This window comes from Ictalurus furcatus, chromosome 15 (genome assembly GCF_023375685.1).
Source record: "Ictalurus furcatus strain D&B chromosome 15, Billie_1.0, whole genome shotgun sequence".
Classification (NCBI taxonomy): domain Eukaryota; kingdom Metazoa; phylum Chordata; class Actinopteri; order Siluriformes; family Ictaluridae; genus Ictalurus; species Ictalurus furcatus.
In genome coordinates, this window is record NC_071269.1 from 2,070,492 (window position 1) to 2,088,410 (window position 17,919).

General features: G+C 42.0%; 1 protein-coding gene across 2 annotated transcripts in view; it reads left to right on the plus strand.

Annotated features, from left to right (window-relative positions):
* Nucleotides 1–235: 235 nt before the first annotated feature.
* The window catches only part of LOC128618996 (teashirt homolog 2), a 52,585-nt gene continuing 34,901 nt past the window's right edge, over nt 236–17,919 (plus strand). Inside the window, exon 1 of one of the 2 annotated variants that reach the window (XM_053642783.1) lies at nt 236–1,726. Coding sequence is in view for 1 of the 2 variants with exons in the window: in XM_053642782.1 (XP_053498757.1) it covers nt 1,271–1,310 (40 nt within the window). In the remaining variant the exon portion in view is untranslated. The remainder of the gene's footprint in view (nt 1,727–17,919) is intronic. The other variant, XM_053642782.1, reaches the window with a different exon arrangement.

Here is a 17,919-nt window from a genome sequence, read left to right on the forward strand (position 1 = left end):
GTTTGCCAGCACCACACGGGTTGTGTCTTCTTCGCTGGACGTCCACGTCTCGCTCGTCCGCGACACTTCCAGTCTTTCTGAATCAGTCAGTAAGTTTGGCGACAGTCTCGTGTATCAAGTGCACGCCATGTTTCTTCCTAAAGTTCATCGCAACCTCGCGACAGCTTCCAGATTCACCACAGGAACGGTTTCGACGGGTTCGTCTTCTGTCAAAGGAGTTGGGGGGGGTTAAGTATACAATATAAACAAAATCTAAAAAACATCGGAAGACATTTTTTGCTTAAAAAAAAAAAGGTGTTACTTTCGCATACACATGGAGACTTTTAGGACACCCTGTATAATATCTCTGCAACAATACACCGTCGCGGTGTTTGGAAATCTAACAGACAGGCACAAAACCTCTGGAAACATCACATTTTGATTTCAGATGCACTTTTCTTGTTGACATTTTTAGAGCTGTTTTTAGCTTTTTTGCCAACACTGGACACAAGACATGATGTTAGCATAACATACTGGTTTTCCCTCATTATTATTATTATTATTATTATTATTACATGTAATGAGTGTGTCCAGATTTTTTTTCTGTATCTATGTACACCAAAAACAAACCAAAACAAAAGAACTCCTGAAAACAGGAGGGAAGTAGCACTAATATTTATTTTTTTTTCCTGGCGTCTGTCTCTTTAATAAGCTCACACGTTATCTAGTATAACAAATGTCTAGCTGCCATCATCAAGTCCAGCCGAGGCAGGAGGGAGGAGTTTTTTTTTTTTTTTTTTTAATAATGTTCAGTTTGTTCTCGGGATCGATGTTCGCGGGCATCGCCTCACCGTGTCTGAACCCAGCGCGATATTCTCTTACACACGGACGCTTTCTTTCTGTCCTCGTCACTCGGTTCGCTCACTAACCGAATCCGGCGTTTTGACAGGCGCTCGTCCTTTTGGCTTTTGAGAGGGGGAGAAAGAGAAACGGAAAGAAAAAGAAGAAAGGGGGGAGTGAGTGAGAGAGAGAGAGAGAGAGAGAACGAAAGAAAAGCGGTCCGCCATAGATCCGAGAAGGCGAAAGAGACACCCCTGTCCTGACACCTGATTTGACAAGACAGCGTCTCTGATACTGGGATTGTACAGGAGGAGAGGAGTGCGGTTACAGCGTTAGAGAAGAACACTGGCTCTTCTGGTCGCTTGTTTGTTTGGTTTCTTCTTCTTTTTACGGACTATTTGAGAAACCTGAAGTCCACACCTAGACCAAATTTGAAGTACGAGTTGAGAAAATGCCGAGGAGGAAGCAGCAGGCGCCGAAGCGGGCTGCGGGTAAGGAGCAGACTGACACCTATCATTCTTCTTCTTCGGCTGCTCTTCTTCTCCTCCTCCTTTCCTCTTCAAACCTCCACGGCTTTCTTTTTTCTTTTCTTTTCTTTTTTTTTTTTTGTTCCCCCACACCAAAACGCTTTGTTTTCCTCACGGTCCACATCTTCATTTCAAAGTATATAGGTTCTACAGGGTGAAGTGAAGGAAAAGTATTGAAATGTGTTGTAAAAAATGTCCAAACGCGGGTTTTTTTTTTTTTTTTTTTTGTTTATACTTGTTAAGCTAATGGGTGAACGGCTCGCGCGCGGGTTTGTTTATACTTGTTAAGCTAATGGGTGAACGGCGCGCGCGCGCGGCTTCTCGGCAGGTCTGAGGCGATGTGGTGGATTTTGAAGTGATTCCTGGGTCAAATCGGAAAGGTCAGCAAAACGCTTCCTTGTTTGGAAAAACAAAAAACCCTCGCTTCTGAACGTGCAGTGCGACTTCAAACAAAGTTTGAAGTTGGAGATGGGTTAGAGAAAGAGAGAGAGTGTGTGTGTGCGTGTGCGGGGTTTGTTTTTGTTTTTTTGTGTGTGGTGTTTTCTTTTTTCTTTCTTTTTTTTTTAAGATTGATGTGCCGCTTGGCTCCAAATATCAGCTGAACTTCCGATGAACCCTTCATATCTCCAAGAGAAACGGACACACACACACACCGTTAGTGTTTGAGTAAAGGGCTATGTAGACTGATTTCTTACCTGATAAACAATACTCACGTGTTATACGTATAGGTTATTATTTATCATGTAATTATTTTGTCTTAATATAAAGCAATCCATAATTTTAAAAAAATAATTAATATTGATGCTTATGCCTTAAATACATTACTTTTTCATTCATTCATTCATTCGTCTCCATTAACGCTTTACAGATGTCATTTTCCTGTTTTCTTTTCCAAGCAGGCACGTGATTGGCTTTGCGTGTCACGTGACCTCTACTGCTTAATTAATCCCCACTAAAAGCTCGAATGAATATAATTTTTTTTCTTCTAATTTGTACTATTATACAGGAGCTTTGCACTTAGGTATTGTATTCTCTCTCTCTCTCTCCCAGTATGTGTACCAGTGCTCTATACAACTTCTCAGACATCTTACATAAAGAGCAGGTTGTTTCAAGGATTCTTAAAGGATCGGTGTATGTCTCTCCTTTTTCAAAGCTGTGGAAATAGGAGGTTGAAGTGTAGTCTGATTTTTGTAGCTCGTGTGCTGTTTTTGTTTTCAGGTGTCAATCAACAGTTATGAAGCGCGAGGAAGTGTATCCCGAATAAATATGCAAAAGAAGCTGATATATATCCTAACTTGTCTTTCTGCATGCTTAGAACAAAATATTCTGCAAGGTAAGCATGCGAATGCGGAATATTCCGGAGGAGTGTTTTGCTTTGCTGTATTGCGAAGACCGAGTCATTTAGGACAGCTGTCTGTTCATTTAATAAAAAAAAAACAGAGAAAAAAAGAGAAATGTTTATGTACATATAATCAGTGTGTTTTATATCTGTTCCTAATGAAAAGTTTTTCTAAAGATGAGACAATCAAGCCATTACATTTATAAAAAAAAAAAAAATAAGAGAGAGAGGCAAATATGTCAACACCCATTCATGTCGACCTCAAACACTCGGTTGTGTTTAGAACAGTTTGGGGAATTTTTAATGTGTTTATAATGGCGGTGAACACAGCTGGTACATGGTGATCCGAGACTTGCCAGCAATCTTCAACCCACCTCGTGACGCCGAGACTCTCTCTCTCTCTTTCTAACCGTCCTTCATTTCATTTCCTCCCACCACACTCTCTCTCTCTCTCTCTCACACACATACACACACATCCCTCCCTCCTCTAAAAGCCCCCTTCCTTGAACAAAGGCGCAGCAATTATTGGGTGAACTTTTTACGAAGATTCCTAAGCGATCCTTTTACGCGCTGCGGGCCTGCTCGCCCCGTAATCTGGTAAATGTGTCAGCCCTATGGAGAAATAAGCCTTCCAGAAGAGTTTCTTCATTGTTGAGGTAATTGTCTCCTCTCTGACAGGCACATTCATCAGTGGCTTAATGGTCAATCAAAAGTTGGCAGGCAGAGTGTTTTCATTCTTTCCTATCCACTACATTAGGAATACTTAATCAAAACGTCTCCCGGTAATGACCGTGAAGAGTTCATGACTGACTGATCCGTTGTCTGTGCCGATAGAAAATTAACAGCTCGGCGCAGGAGAGATGTGGGCCCGCAGATAAACAAATTGTGCATTAATATTTCATCTTCAAGACCTGGGATGTGCTATCAGCGGCGAATATTCCGGGTCCGTGTTGTCATTTCTCTCTGCCTGGCTCCCCCCCCCCCCCCCCGTTCTCCCCTTTTCTTTTATTCTTGAAGGCTTTTTGCAGCTGTAACTCATTTTGCTTGATGACTTTACTGGGGTTATAGAGAGTGACGACAAATTGATTACCTGGCAGAGCAAGAATGGAGCAGGGAGAGATGCAGGCTGACACTCATGTTATAATAATATGCTTAATGATGTGTGGAGGGGCGAACAAGGGGAGAAAGAGAGGGAGGTATTAAAATAAGACCAGAGAAGATGCAAGCAATGAGCTTTTTTTTTTTCCTCCCCTCCTTCTTTCCATTTTCAATTCTTTTGTGCAAGGCCGTAAAGATATAGCGGTACTCTGAGGGTGAAATGGCTGTTATTGTGTTATGAGTGCTATCTGCAGCTTATCGTTCCACATTGTAAAAATACAGTCACTCGGTAAAGACTAAAGAGCCCTCGCTGCTGAACTACACGATTCGCATTCGCGTGAAGGTCAGATAGATATTTACCCCGGTTTATATGTCTCCTGCATCCGCCCTCGGAGTTAAGGAATAATTCGATAATTAGGGTGTAAACTTTGTTTCAGAAATGAAAAGTAACTTGGGTGGAGTGGTTTCCTCCTTTTCTCATCCAAGAGCCTTTGGTAAACTTGGTATAAATTAGGGCACTGAACATCGCTGACGACGATAATCTCATCAAACAGGTTTCATTTCGACGTAGCAGGTTATTACATTAATGCGGCGGCGCCTGTGCATTGTTTTCCAACCTCCTCTTATCGCTTTTACAATAGCTCCTAGTTTGAACCGTTAGCCCAATTTGCTGTTAACAAGATAAATTGGAGAACAGACAAAGGCATTAAGTGTTGCTGTGCCAGTAAGTGAGTGACAGTGGCTTCTGGGAATTGGCTAACCGTGAGTCCTCCTAAGTGGTCTGTTCTGGAAACATCTGAGGATCAAGGCAGATGTTGTTTGTCTAGTCTAGGTAGAAAAGGCAGTCCAGTGCAGTCATTTGCCTAAGAGCCATTTAAGCTCAAAGGGGGGGGGAGGGGGGACGACGAGTTCGATACTCCGGCATTGAAACATCTGCCTTATTTACCCTGGGTTAGTTTTAATTCCTTCTGTTTTGTGCTTTAGTAATTATAATTTAGACTGCATCTCTGTTTCAGTTACTTTTCAGAAAATTAGTGTTGTTTGGATCCAATATGTTAATCTGATTTTGTTCCAATCCAAACTTATCGTTACGGGACTGACTTGCGTGGCTGTCGGCCTCGATCAGTTACAGCCATGCACCACACTACGCGTCCCACTAATTCCGGGTTTTGTTTGTTTACGTGAATATAGTAGTTCAACCACAAAGGCTGTCATCCGGTCCTGTGGCTATGATGTCATGGTATTTCCTCTCGTCTGATGGTTTTGGGGAGGTTGGTGCAATGTGTGGCTGAAACAGCAGATGTAAGATGGTGCTGCATGCAGGTGAGGCGGGAAGGGGGAGGGGGAGGGTGGGGGAACAGTCGTGTGCCCTGGAGGTGCCGTTCTCTCCTCTCCACTCTTCCATGATTGGTCCCGAGGCGGGCATAGTGCTGCCTCGCACCCGTGCCACCTTGCCTTCCCTCAGAGACCTGCACCAGTTTCCAGGCAAATGACATGATTTGATACGCCGGCGGGGGCAATTGGGCCAGCTAATGTTTCCGCACGATCATCCCTGGAAAAAAAAAGTAGAAAAGGCTATTTCTTGGTGAGGTTCTTCTTCTTTTTTTTTTTTTTCTCTCCTTTTCCCCTCGTTCCTCATTAAGTGCGACAATGGTGAGGTGATGGGGAAGACTTTATTGCGGCCGGACTAAAACTCATTACTCCCACCAGACATCATGAGTATAAAAGAAATTACAAAACGACGTTTTTTTGTCCCCGTCTCCTCAGATAGCCGGCTTGGGAGATTGAGGTCGGAGGATCAGCAGTCAGGAAGAGATGTCGATTCCTCGAGCGAGAACGAGCCGAGGGTGAAAGGGGCCTAACAATGACACAAAACACTTTTGTGCTCCCGGTATTTGATTACTAGCAGGAATTCTGGGCGTTCCGAGTTGCACGACAGCGGGCAGAACGATCTGTACCGCACACACCTGCGCCGTGTGCAAGAGAAAAGCGTCCAGGCCCTTAACAGCTGTCCGAGGAACTCCTTTTTCCTCCTCGAACCCTCCCATCCTCAGTGAGAAAATAGAGAGGAACAAAGATTCGGCGTGAAACCGGAGACATTCGATACTGCGCAAGGCTAATAGTCTGCCCACCTCAGGAGGCCATATGGCTCTGGAGTTGTTCAAAACAATCAGTGTAGGGTCATGTTTCCACCTCCAGATGGATCTCAGATGGAGTGGCTGTATCAGGACAAGTGCCGGGGGCTAGGATCAAATTTCCCACTTCTGTCATATTTACCTCAGTTCCGTGTGATAGAATCCTGTTCATACAAACACAAAGCTTTATCCGGTCTAGAATGTGTCGCGGTCGCGAGGGGACAAGAGGAACACGTTGTACCCATTACCTAATACCCAAGACGCTTTTCTTCCATAACATCATCTGAATGTCATTTGAACTACGAAACGAAAATGCCGCTTCTCGCTTTAAAACACAAACCGTCCCTGCTGTTTCTCCCACCAAAACAGGCTCGGTTTTCCAGACGCGCCCAGCCGTAAACAAATCAGCGTCCATCCTAGTTAATCCACGATCGAGTCAACCCCCTCATCCCATCTCCCCCCACCCCCACTCCCACGTCGTACCGGATCCCGACGTCCCTTCGACGGCCACACGGCGCTGAGAAATAGCGTTGCTCGAAAAGATAGAAACTTCATTAATCTGAAAATGATCCACAGTGTACCTGGTTTGCTTCCAATCAAGTGCTTAATGAGTCTCAATTAAGATTTATTATGCAAATTAACCCTCGCCTGCTACTATCTACGGGTGCAGGAGCTATGACAATATTTTGCTAATGGTGCAATCTGTAACAATTAGACAGGAAAACTTTCGCAAGACTACACACTGATGAAGAAGAAGAAGAAGAAGGTGCGCAGGTAAAGCTGGTGTATTTATCATTTTATTCAGCATCCTGTTCTTTAATTAGGCTTAGCACACATTCGCTGTTGTAATGAATTGATTGTTTGATTGTGGATGCATTCTGGATATTTGAGTGTACACGTGTGTGTGTGTGTGTGTGTGTTTTTAAATTCAGTTCGATTTCAAAGTATGATACGATGTTCTATTTACCATACGAGAGCAAGGCCGTACGTCGTGTTTAAATCGTATACTATCATTAAGTTTCAGCCCTGACTAAGAGGCACAGACGTTTAATTAAAAAAAAAAAAGAGGAATAATACGCATCTCGAGTGCTCCAGCGAAATCTTTGCCCAGCAAGTGTTCTGACCACCTCGCTGGCCGCCGTCCAGACAGCCCCAACCCCCTCCAGTGCTTTTTGCGTCTTCATTTAACATGGCCGCTGATGGCTTCTCGACAGCTTTATTGCCAACATGTTTCATGACGAGTTGCGCCACGCAATTACACCAGAGCTAATTTGATGAATCAACTCCATGTTTCGGCAGTTCTGTCCGAATCCGAACCCCGCCGTCTTCTGCGCCGTTCGTTTTTTTTTTTTTCTTTTCCCTCTTCCGCCGGAGGTCACGGAGAGCTCGGACGTTTTGACCCGCGCACGTGCGGCCGCTGTACGCCCGGTCGTAACGACTGTACGACCTTTCATGGAGCTTGAAAGTATTTACAGATAAGCGTTTGATTGATCGTGTGTACATGTTTGGCGGTAGGTTTATTCGAAAACCGTCCCGTGAACGTTCCTGCATCGCTAAGACTCGGTATAAACTGGCTAAAATGATATTTTCACTGTATTAAGCTCAGCATGTCTTCTCTGGTATAAATCTCTATGAAATGTCAGCCTACTTGAGCCCCGATACACTCGAAATGTCAGTGTAGCTCACGTTTATGTGATAAACGGGAAAAATCAAAACACCCTTCTGTACTCGGTTACATTCAAGGATCGCTGAAAAAAAAAAAAAAGTAATGTTTTTATTTGTTTGGTTTCGTTTCCCTCATCATTATTAATATTTCACCGTAATAACTGTAGAGCTGTTTTCATACAGGACGTCTCACCTGACATCCCCCCCCCCCTCCCAAACACCCCCCAAACAAAAGCTATAGAACTTTTTAAATCGAGCGATAATAAACGGTCTTGGTTCGTGCGTGTCCTTGCCGGGCCGCGAGCGCTCGGCTGCACGTCACCGCGCCATTCTTCTGCAAATAACAGCTTAATTGAAACTCATTAAAAAAAAAGCAGTGACAGCTTAGGTGTCCTTGTAGGATATATAATAATTCAGTTGTACTTACAACTTGATTAAGGGAATTCAATGAACATATTAATGGTCTGATGGCCTGTACACTAACGGCGAATAAACGTTTAACTGTTCAACGGCGTCCAGAGCCGCATACAGAAACGTCGTACTGTAACGCAGTAGGTTATATTGAAAAGGTCACGATTTGACTATAAAGCAGTATACCTACAACCGGCTCACGTCGCGATCCATTTTTTTTGTTTTTGTTTTTTTTTTTGAAGTAACGTACCCAACACTGTTCATATCAACAATATTTATCATAAAAATCTCCCACGTTAATACTCCTTGAAGTGGCGTAAAAGGTTTAAGATTCAAGAAATGTTTCCATGCCTGGAACGTGGAATTCCCAACGAGTCGGACAAGCTGTTTGGAGCTTTTGAGCTTTTATGCAGCAGATGAAGAGGCTCGCGCAAGAAGTGTAAAAAAAAAAAAAAAAAAAAAAAAAAGAACATTCAGTTATACGCTGTACATCTCATACCCCATGTCGCCATCAAAGAGCTAGCCAACAAACATCATCTGGTCTTCAGCAGCGACTCAGTGTGGTCTCTTCTCTCTGAGGACGCTCTACTCTCTAAGATACGCTGGTGCGTGCAGGTACTTTTCGATTAGTTCCAGAAACCTCCAGGGAACAGCAAGTTGCAGGTGTAATAATCCAGGTACGAGAATAAACAGGTCTGTATGTAAGTTCGTTACATGCAATTTGAGGGAATGCGAGACGTCTTACTGAGTGGAATATCTTCACTACGCATCGGAGTGCAGTTTACGTTCCTCATCCCAAGCAATCCCGGATAAGCGTTTCTCCACCGCGTCAACCGGTGGGGAAATCCGATGTCGTGTGCGTGTGTGTGTGGTTATTGTGTCGGTCTGTATGTAGAATGATGAGGAGGATCAGGGTGAATTCGGTGCGAAACACGAAAATCTGTCGTTGCACGGACTCTAAGAAATGTCTCGAGTTTTCATGTATTTGATCTATTTGATCCATCAGACGGACCTATAAAGAAATCCGCGTGCAGCCGGTGATAGCTTCCTTCTTCTGCCCCGTCCAGGTATTTCATACGTTTTCTCCCCCTAGCCAGTTCAGGTGTTTCATGTGTTCCAGCTCCACACACCTGGTCCAACTAGGTGTATCAGGTCTGCTTGAGACAACACCTGTTTTGCATATCTGTGCTGTTGTGAGAGATTCTATTCAGGCGGGTGAATCATTTTAACACCGGAGAAAGCATTATAAGTCGCGTTTCCAGTTGAATTTCTGAAAACCGCTCGAAGCATTCGTCGTGTCGAACTATTTCAATCGCTTTGGTTTGATTTGTTCAACGCGGCCAGCTGGAAGTCTGTACATTCTGACAATAAACCTGATTTGCACTCCGGGTTGAGTCATTTTGATTGCGACGGTACTACCGATATGATTAAAGTCACACCTGGCTCGTTTTAAAGTTCAATTATGTAATCGCCTCCAAAAAAAAGCACGCAGCGCCACCCATGTGTCTGCGCTCCACATCACATCCAGGTCAGTGGTCCACGATGTATCTTGTACGCAAATGCATCTGTTGCCACGTCTCGCGTGCGCCTCTCGCGTGTTCACGTTCACTAACTATATGTGGAGACACGCACAAAAACACGTTTTTGTACGAGGTTCCTGTGTGCACAGTTGGGATGATCAATGTTGGTTATTGTTATTGTTACTCATAGGCTATTACTTGACTCCGTATACTTGCTATAATTTCTGGTGATATAGTTTTTATTTTTATATATATATATATATATATATATATATAGATATAGAGATATATATATATATATATATATATATATATATATATATATATATATATATAGATATATATATAGATATATAGATATCTATATATAGATATCTATATCTATATATATATATAGATATAGATATCTATATATAGATATCTATATATCTATATATCTATATAATATATATATATATATATATATATATATATATATATATATATATATATATATATATATAGATATATATATCTATCTATCTATAGATATATATATAGATATATATATATATATAAATTTATATATAAATTTATATATATAAATTTATTAATTTATAAAGTTATTTTTTATATAAAATATATTATATTTATTTATTTTATTTATTTATATATATATATATATATATATATATATATATATATATATATATATATATATATATTATATTATATTATTATATTATTATTATATTATTTATATATATATATAAAATTGCAAATCACCAGGTTTTTTATTATTATTATTATTATCTTATAATTCATTGAGACAAGGAAAACCAATTAAGCCCCAAGTTTCACTAAACGGCAGTTCTTTTAAATGTATAGTTTTATTTTTAATCAGCATTAAAAGGCCATTTTGGATATTTTAACGTAGAGATTAAAATAGCTGATTCTAAGCAAGTCTTTAGCTGTTTGACTTTTTCGTGTTGTTTGTGCCACAGACTATACACTTTACCAAAGCCAGCTAGCAGCGTTCCCTAATTAAGTATTTTTTTCCCCCCCTCTATTCACGTACAGTGTTTTTCTCAAAAATTGGAAATCCACAATTTCACCAGCAGACGGAATGTATTCCCGGATGACGGCCAGCAATAATGTTCCTACGCGGGGAAGAAAAAAAAACCAACCAAACAAACGTACAAATCCGATTAGATAGTTAGCTAATCAGTGTACATGTGTAAAGCGTAATTAATGTGGCATAGTGTAATTAAGCATTAAGACAATCCGGCAACTCAGATGTCCTGGTTGGACAATTCAGAGCATTGTCTGTTTAACTGATTATCGTAATTGATTTGTTGTCTGTTTTTTTTTTTTTTTTTTCTTTTTCTTTTTCTTTAAGTACACAGAGCCGTTAATAGTGTCATTTCTAAAGAAAGCACGCCCACGTGCTACACAGTTAAACGGTGAAACAGTTCTACACACCCACCCGATCAGCAGCCAGACTCGTACCCTAATCCACATCATACCTCCAAGGTGACTCGGTGTTTAAATCTCAAATATGGATTCATATCCAGTGTTGGGTGGGACGTGTTACTGTAATTAAAGTCTTCTATTTTATTGAGTTATTTATAAGGGATTACTCTTCATTTTTAAGTCGTTTAATGAGTTACTTATGATGTACTCTGCATTATATACTGTATAGACTTTCAGCAATTCTGTATTAAACAATAGTGAATGTAAGGGCGCATGGGGGTTAGTGGTTAGCACGGTCGCCTCACACCTCCAGGGTCGGGGGTTCGATTCCCACCGTGGTCCTGTGTGTGCGGAGTTTGCATGTTCTCCCCGTGCTGCAGGGGTTTCCTCCGGGTACTCCGGTTTCCTCCCCCAGTCCAAAGACATGCATGGTATGTCTAAAGTATCTAAAGTGTCCGTAGAGTATGAATGTGTGTGTGAGTGTGTATGTGATTGTGCCCTGTGATGGATTGGCACCCTGTCCAGGGTGTACCCCGCCTTGTACCCGATGCTCCCTGGGATAGACTCCAGGTTTCCCCATGACCCTGAAAAGGATAAGTGGTATAGAAGATGGATGGATGGATGGATGGACAATACTGAATTTATTATCTAAAGATAAAATAATTTTTCTAATTTAACTCGGCCCCTTGAAATGAATTTGCCCGAACTTATTATTGTTTTTCAGTTCTTCACATTTGACTGGCGAGAATGAATCATCTGATCACAATATACAGTGTTATGATTACATAATACTGTACGACACAATGTGGCCAAATCATTTGTTTTCGCTCCGTCAGCAGAAATCGATCCCCAAGATGCCACGCTCGCGGATAGCCCGTCGGCTAGCTAGCTAGCTAGCTCACGACGATTTGTACAATCCCGTTGAAGGTGCGTCCGGTGAAACTGTGCATTCCTTTTCATCGTCATCTGATGAGCTTCCGGTATTTTAAAGTCAGAAGTTCTACAAGCAGTGAAAAGTGCGGTTATATTAAATATGAGCAATCGAACCGGAGGACCGGAACGAACTGTTGCATAAATGGGATTGTGTAATCGTTGACGTGTTGAAGCGGTCTGTGAAGGCAACCAGGGATCTCCAGTGTCAGTGCTTGTGTAACAGTCGGAGGTAAAACTGTAAATTGTAACGTTTTCCAATAAGCGAGAAGGCTTTAGGGTTTCTCTGTAACATAAGTCGCGTTTTCACGTCTTACTAATTTCAAGAGAACGACATGAGTGTTTATCTCTGCTGTAACGTAAGTGATGCTTACAGGAACTTGTTTCATGGACATTCCACAGCGCACTAAACGGACAGAAAGTGTGGCTGATGCGTCGTTCTTTAATTTAACGTAAGTGAAACGCCTCGTCGAGGAATAAAACGCTTAATGCTCTGTGCTGCATCGCACCGCCCCAGCGCTCACCATTTTCCCATAGCTGAACACGCCGAAGCGCTTTATCGCTCTCGTACTGCAGCAGTTTGCCAATGCGAACGATCGTTATTAAATATTAACATGTCGTACCATAATTCACAATACGTCGGCGTTTTCACTTGCTAATGAGTTTCTGATTCGTCCGCCGTCGCGCCGAGTGAAACCGCGTTTAAGTGGTACCGTTAAGAGTAGTCGAATATTATTCATGTGCAGCATATTATTATCCGCTAATAAATGCTCACGTAAGCGCTTCCGGTATTTTCCATCATACCGAGCTGGATGTGTATAGAAGATCGTGTTAAGCGTGATCATTTTGGCTATGTTGCCAACAATATCAAGAAGCAACTAATCCCATCACGACAGGGTTTTTTTCTTTTCCCCTATTAGAAAGTATTCGGTCATCTATCTTGCCGTCTTTTGTGTACAACAGACTGAATAGTATTTTGACGAATAGGCTTAACTGATATTTTTATCTGGCTAATGGGAATTTGCCACAAATTGATGGCCCTTATAATGAGTATATGACTAATATTGTAATTTAGGATGTGGGCAAACGAGAAATTATGAAATTATGCAGAGTAACACGGAGCTGATAAAATGAGCCCACTAAAGATCTAAAATAATGTCATTTCTCCAATTAATTGGGTTTCTGGAAACATTCTCCTGCTTAGCAAACGATTCAGTCATTTAGCAATCGGTTATAAGATTGGAAATTAGTCCAACGGATTTCCTAATCGCCGACTGAAACCGGACATGTTTCACACGGTACACGCGCCGGGCATTGTTCTAGTTTGAAAAGTCGGCAGTGTTTACTCCGGACCTTTTCAGCTAATTCTACATCGGAGGTGCTGGGGGGGAAAAAGAAAAAAAAAACGGTACGGGTACTTTAAAAAAAAAAAATAAAACAAAAAGTCTGTGCTATGAGAAATACAGACAGTCAGTACACAACATACATACACAATATTGGCAGCCGTCCAAACTATAATTATCCCCATTTTGCTTAATATCCGCTTTTAAAAAGTCGCTCTGTGAAACTTTACATGGCACGAAATCAAGAAGTGCTTGCGAACCAAATCAAAATCCCCCACACATCTGGCCTCATCCCTCAATATCATCATTCCTCTGACATTTCAACGAGCACGTCTCTCTTCCCCACCACCACCATTTTGTAAATTTGAAAGGGGGAATTTCCTCAAAGGAGGGATTTATGGCTCCGAGCTGGCTTCACATGATTGATAGCGCACAGTGGAGCCTTTGTACAGGATGATGCATGCCTCGATGTGGGCCAACTGTATCTGTCTGAAACAAAACACGATGCCAGGCCTTTCAGTGCACTCTCGATTTGACTCCGCCAGAGGAGGGTTCCTGTAACCTCTGTGTGGGTGTACTTTCTGGATATGAAAGGGTAAAAGTGTTGAGAAACTCACATTAACGTGTACCTCTCAAGATCTAGCCAGGAAGTAGGTAGGGATTTGGACTTCTGTTGACTCGGAGTGGTTTTCACGGGCTCAGCTATGAATTGAGTGTTTCATAACTAAAGCAGTGTTCTTGCTTTTTGTAGTAATGTAGAAGCGTATCGTTTCTGGCATTCTCCGCGGTGACGAGAGATGACCTCTCATGAGTAGCCTTACATCAACTCCTAAATAATCAACTCACTGCCTTATTCAGATTCCCAGGCATCAATCTGTAGTGACAGAACATGTGGGGTGTTTGTTTGTTTGTTTGTTTGTTTCCCCCCCCACTACAAACACATGCACACATTTTGGATTACAATTCTATTTTTGGAAACCCATATTCATGTTTATTCTCTCATTACGCTGGAAGGACGGACGGGGGGGGATCTGTAGAAAGCGATCTGAAATTGCAAAATAGTTCAATATTTCAGTATTTCAATGCGGTGTTTTTGCTTTTATTATTCCATTTGTTTTTAAATACTTTTTACTTTTGTATTTGTTAAATTTGAAACTTTTCCGCCACTGCATTTTTAACCCTACTTGGATTTAATTTTTTTAAAAAAATTGCAATGGATGCATTTGTTATTAATTTAGCCTAGTAATTATTTTCTTTAATAATAATAATAATAATAATAATAATTATTATTATTATTATTATTATTATTATTATAAAATTTTTGTGTCCAAATTCTTAACATAAAGGATTATAAAATATTTTTTAAATTTCTTGTTAAGCAAAATAAGGAATCATAGTACGTGAAATGCTTAAAAAATAAATAAATAAAGTTAGTACAACAATTAATAAATAACATTAATAAAAACCAACAGTTAGTAAAACAATCCCACCATCACCATGTTTCATTACTGCTAATTATATGCCATGGCTCAGGTTATTATCTATGTTCAACCTTTGCAACTACTATTAAACCCCCTCCCCCCCCCCCAACAAAAAAACCTGTGCCTTTTCCACTTCTCAGAGTTATCCCTGGCATCCCCTCATTTCTGCCCTCACTCTTCACAAGCGTCTCTTGACCCTTCACTCAGTTCCCTTCTCCAGCTGTTCCTCTCAGACTTGGAATGGCCACCATAGACGCCTGCTTGCCTGAGTGGAGCCATGTGTGCCTGTCCTGGGAATGCTGAAGGGCTTGCTGGGATAAGTACTCTAATACCTGCCATTACGCACCCAGAGGGAGTCATTACAGCTCGGCCGATTCGTTGCAGATCACAGACAAATGAGTGCTGCCGCTCGTCCGGTTCCGGACAACTCCCATAAGAGTGGCAGTGAGACCGTGTGAGTGCCCTGAGCGTAGGCCGCTTCCTCCCAGCACCCTCTGATACAAATCCTCAAAAATTTCTGTTGCGCCAAAAAAAAACAACAACCACCACTACTCCTAACAGCACGCCATTAGTGTGTTATATTTCATCTGTTTACCAACACTGCGTAATTGATGCATTATATATATTTAAACACATTGGGGTTTTTTTTTTTTTGTCACTGTGCTGATTTTGATATATATATATATATCTGTGATTGTGCCCTGTGATGGATTGGCACCCTGTCCAAGGTGTACCCCACCTTGTGCCCGATGCTCCCTGGGATAGGCTCCAGGTTTCCCCGTGACCCTGAAGAAAGGTTAAGAGGTATAGAAGATGGATGTGTGTGTGTGTATATATATATATATATATATATATATATATATATATATATATATATATATATATAATATAATATATCCAGTATATATGGCTACGTTGTTAGGAACACCCTCACATGCAGATACAGGTCAAGCGCTTCAGGTAATGTTCACATCAAACATCCGAATGGGGAAAATTGTGATCTCCGTGCCTTGGTGCCAGAGCAGCTGGTTTAAGTCTTTCATAGACTACTGAGCTCGTGAGTCTCTAGAGTTTACACAGAATGGTGTGGGCAGGGGGTGGAACCTTCAGAGAGGATCGAAAGAGATGGCCAAGAGTGCTATCGTAACCCCTCTTTACAACCGTGATGAGCATCTAAGAACGCACCGTATGCTGAACCCGGTGAGCTACAAAAGCAGAAAACGACATCGGGTTCCACTCCTGTCCGCCAAGAACAGGAATCCGAGCCTGCACCGAGCTACCGGGTCGCCGAAACTGGACAGTCGAAGAAAAATATCAGGGGGTGGCATGTTGAAAGTGAACGCTCCGTCCTGTGGCGTTTAGAAAAGAAGAACGTTTCTTGGCGCAGGTCAATCTTTATAATCTGTACAGCGTGAGTTATTGAAAGCAATAACTGCAGCTCAATATCGGTAGGATACAGCCTTCTGCAGCTCCATTAGGATTAACCGTAATAGTAAAGCAGGTAGAGAGCTTTATCACGGATTTATGAAATTCATCTGCGTCAGTGAAAACTTATGCAAATATCTGCGCTGGCACGACGCTTGCGTGAGGTGGCGGGGGAGGGAGAAGTGACTGAGGTGTGTTCTATTTTAGAGAGGGACTTCCTGGTGATCGCTCTGATATACAGTAACCTGCTAACAGATGGCCTGAGGATGATCTGAGCTGATTAGTGCAGTTCAGCGACGTTGTCTTTCTATCCACGCACCACCCTTGCCCAACATCTGGAGGGCGTGTCATGACACAAACGATTCAGTTGGTATTTTTTTTTTGGAGTTGGATGCTAGCAAGCACAAAATATTGAAAAAATATATAAAAATGAATTCATAATAAAATACGTGTCACTCTTAAATAAATAACAACCAAAAACTCACTTCCGGGTGGGGACGGGAGCGCTGTTATCTGTTAACTGTTGAACTTTCCCGTGGCGGAAAAAACTTAAAGTTACAGCGTTACGTGTGTAGTTACAAAGCACTGGCACTGGAGACTCCTTCCTCATGTGATAAATATACATGTTTTTTTCTCTGTTAAATAAAACACTCTTTAAAAATGAATCTGTTAGGTGTAGGTTATGTGGAACTTCCGCCACACCGGTCCTCGTGAATTAGTGGTTACTATGGAAACCAGAACGAGTGCATTTTATATATATATATAAACCTGTGATTTGAATTCCAGACAGCGTTTAGACCTGAATTTATTTATTATTATTATTATTATTATTATTATTTAAAATCTGAGTGCCATTTTTATTAGGTACACCAGCCATCTATCCATCCATACATCAATTCATACATCAATTTCCATGCCATCTGTCCTATACATACATACACGTGGGACATCCGCCCCATGGGACTCATCGCACAAGGCGGGGGACACCGTGGACAGGGCGCCAACCCATCGCAGGGCACGACATTCACACACTACGGACAGTTTGGACATGCCAGTCAGCCTGCAACGCGTGTCTTTGGACTGGAGTACACGGAGGAAACCCTGAAGCGCGGGGAGAACATGCAAACTCCGTGCACACGGGACAGAGGCGGGATTCAAACCCCCAACTCTGGAGGTGCGACGCAAGCGTGCTAACCCCTAACCTCTTTGCAGGTGTACCGTTACTGACTGTGGATAATCTCTTTTTGCCGACATCTTTCAGCCTCCACCCATCACCGGAAATAAACCATCATGTGACCGCACGTCCAGTCCGATGGTCTGTTCTCAGCCGTGGTTGTTACGGAGTCCCAGTCTCACGTTCCGTCATAGTGGAAGATCGGACAGTTCTCTCAGCGTTGACTTAAAAGCACTGATTGAAAACAAGCTTTTGTGTTTAATACCGGTAAAGCAGGCTGCTTCACACCTCCCAGTCGCTAATTATTTTCCTATAACGGCACACGCCTGCTGTGATTCATTCCATAGTGAATGTAGACCGTGTGTGTGTGTGTTGTGTTTGACCTGACTTTGGCCCCCGTGCCCTTGTTTTGCCGGGACCCCCGAGACCCCCTGAAGCCCCGATTCATGACTCATTGCTTCCTGTCTGCTCTGCTCACGCTGATCAATCACACAGATGTGTGCGTGTCTCACCACACACATGTGGCCTCTGCAATAAAAGCACCTGCTTGATGCCCCTCCACTGAGGTGCCTGTCACTGTGGCTGCTTTTGACTAATCTG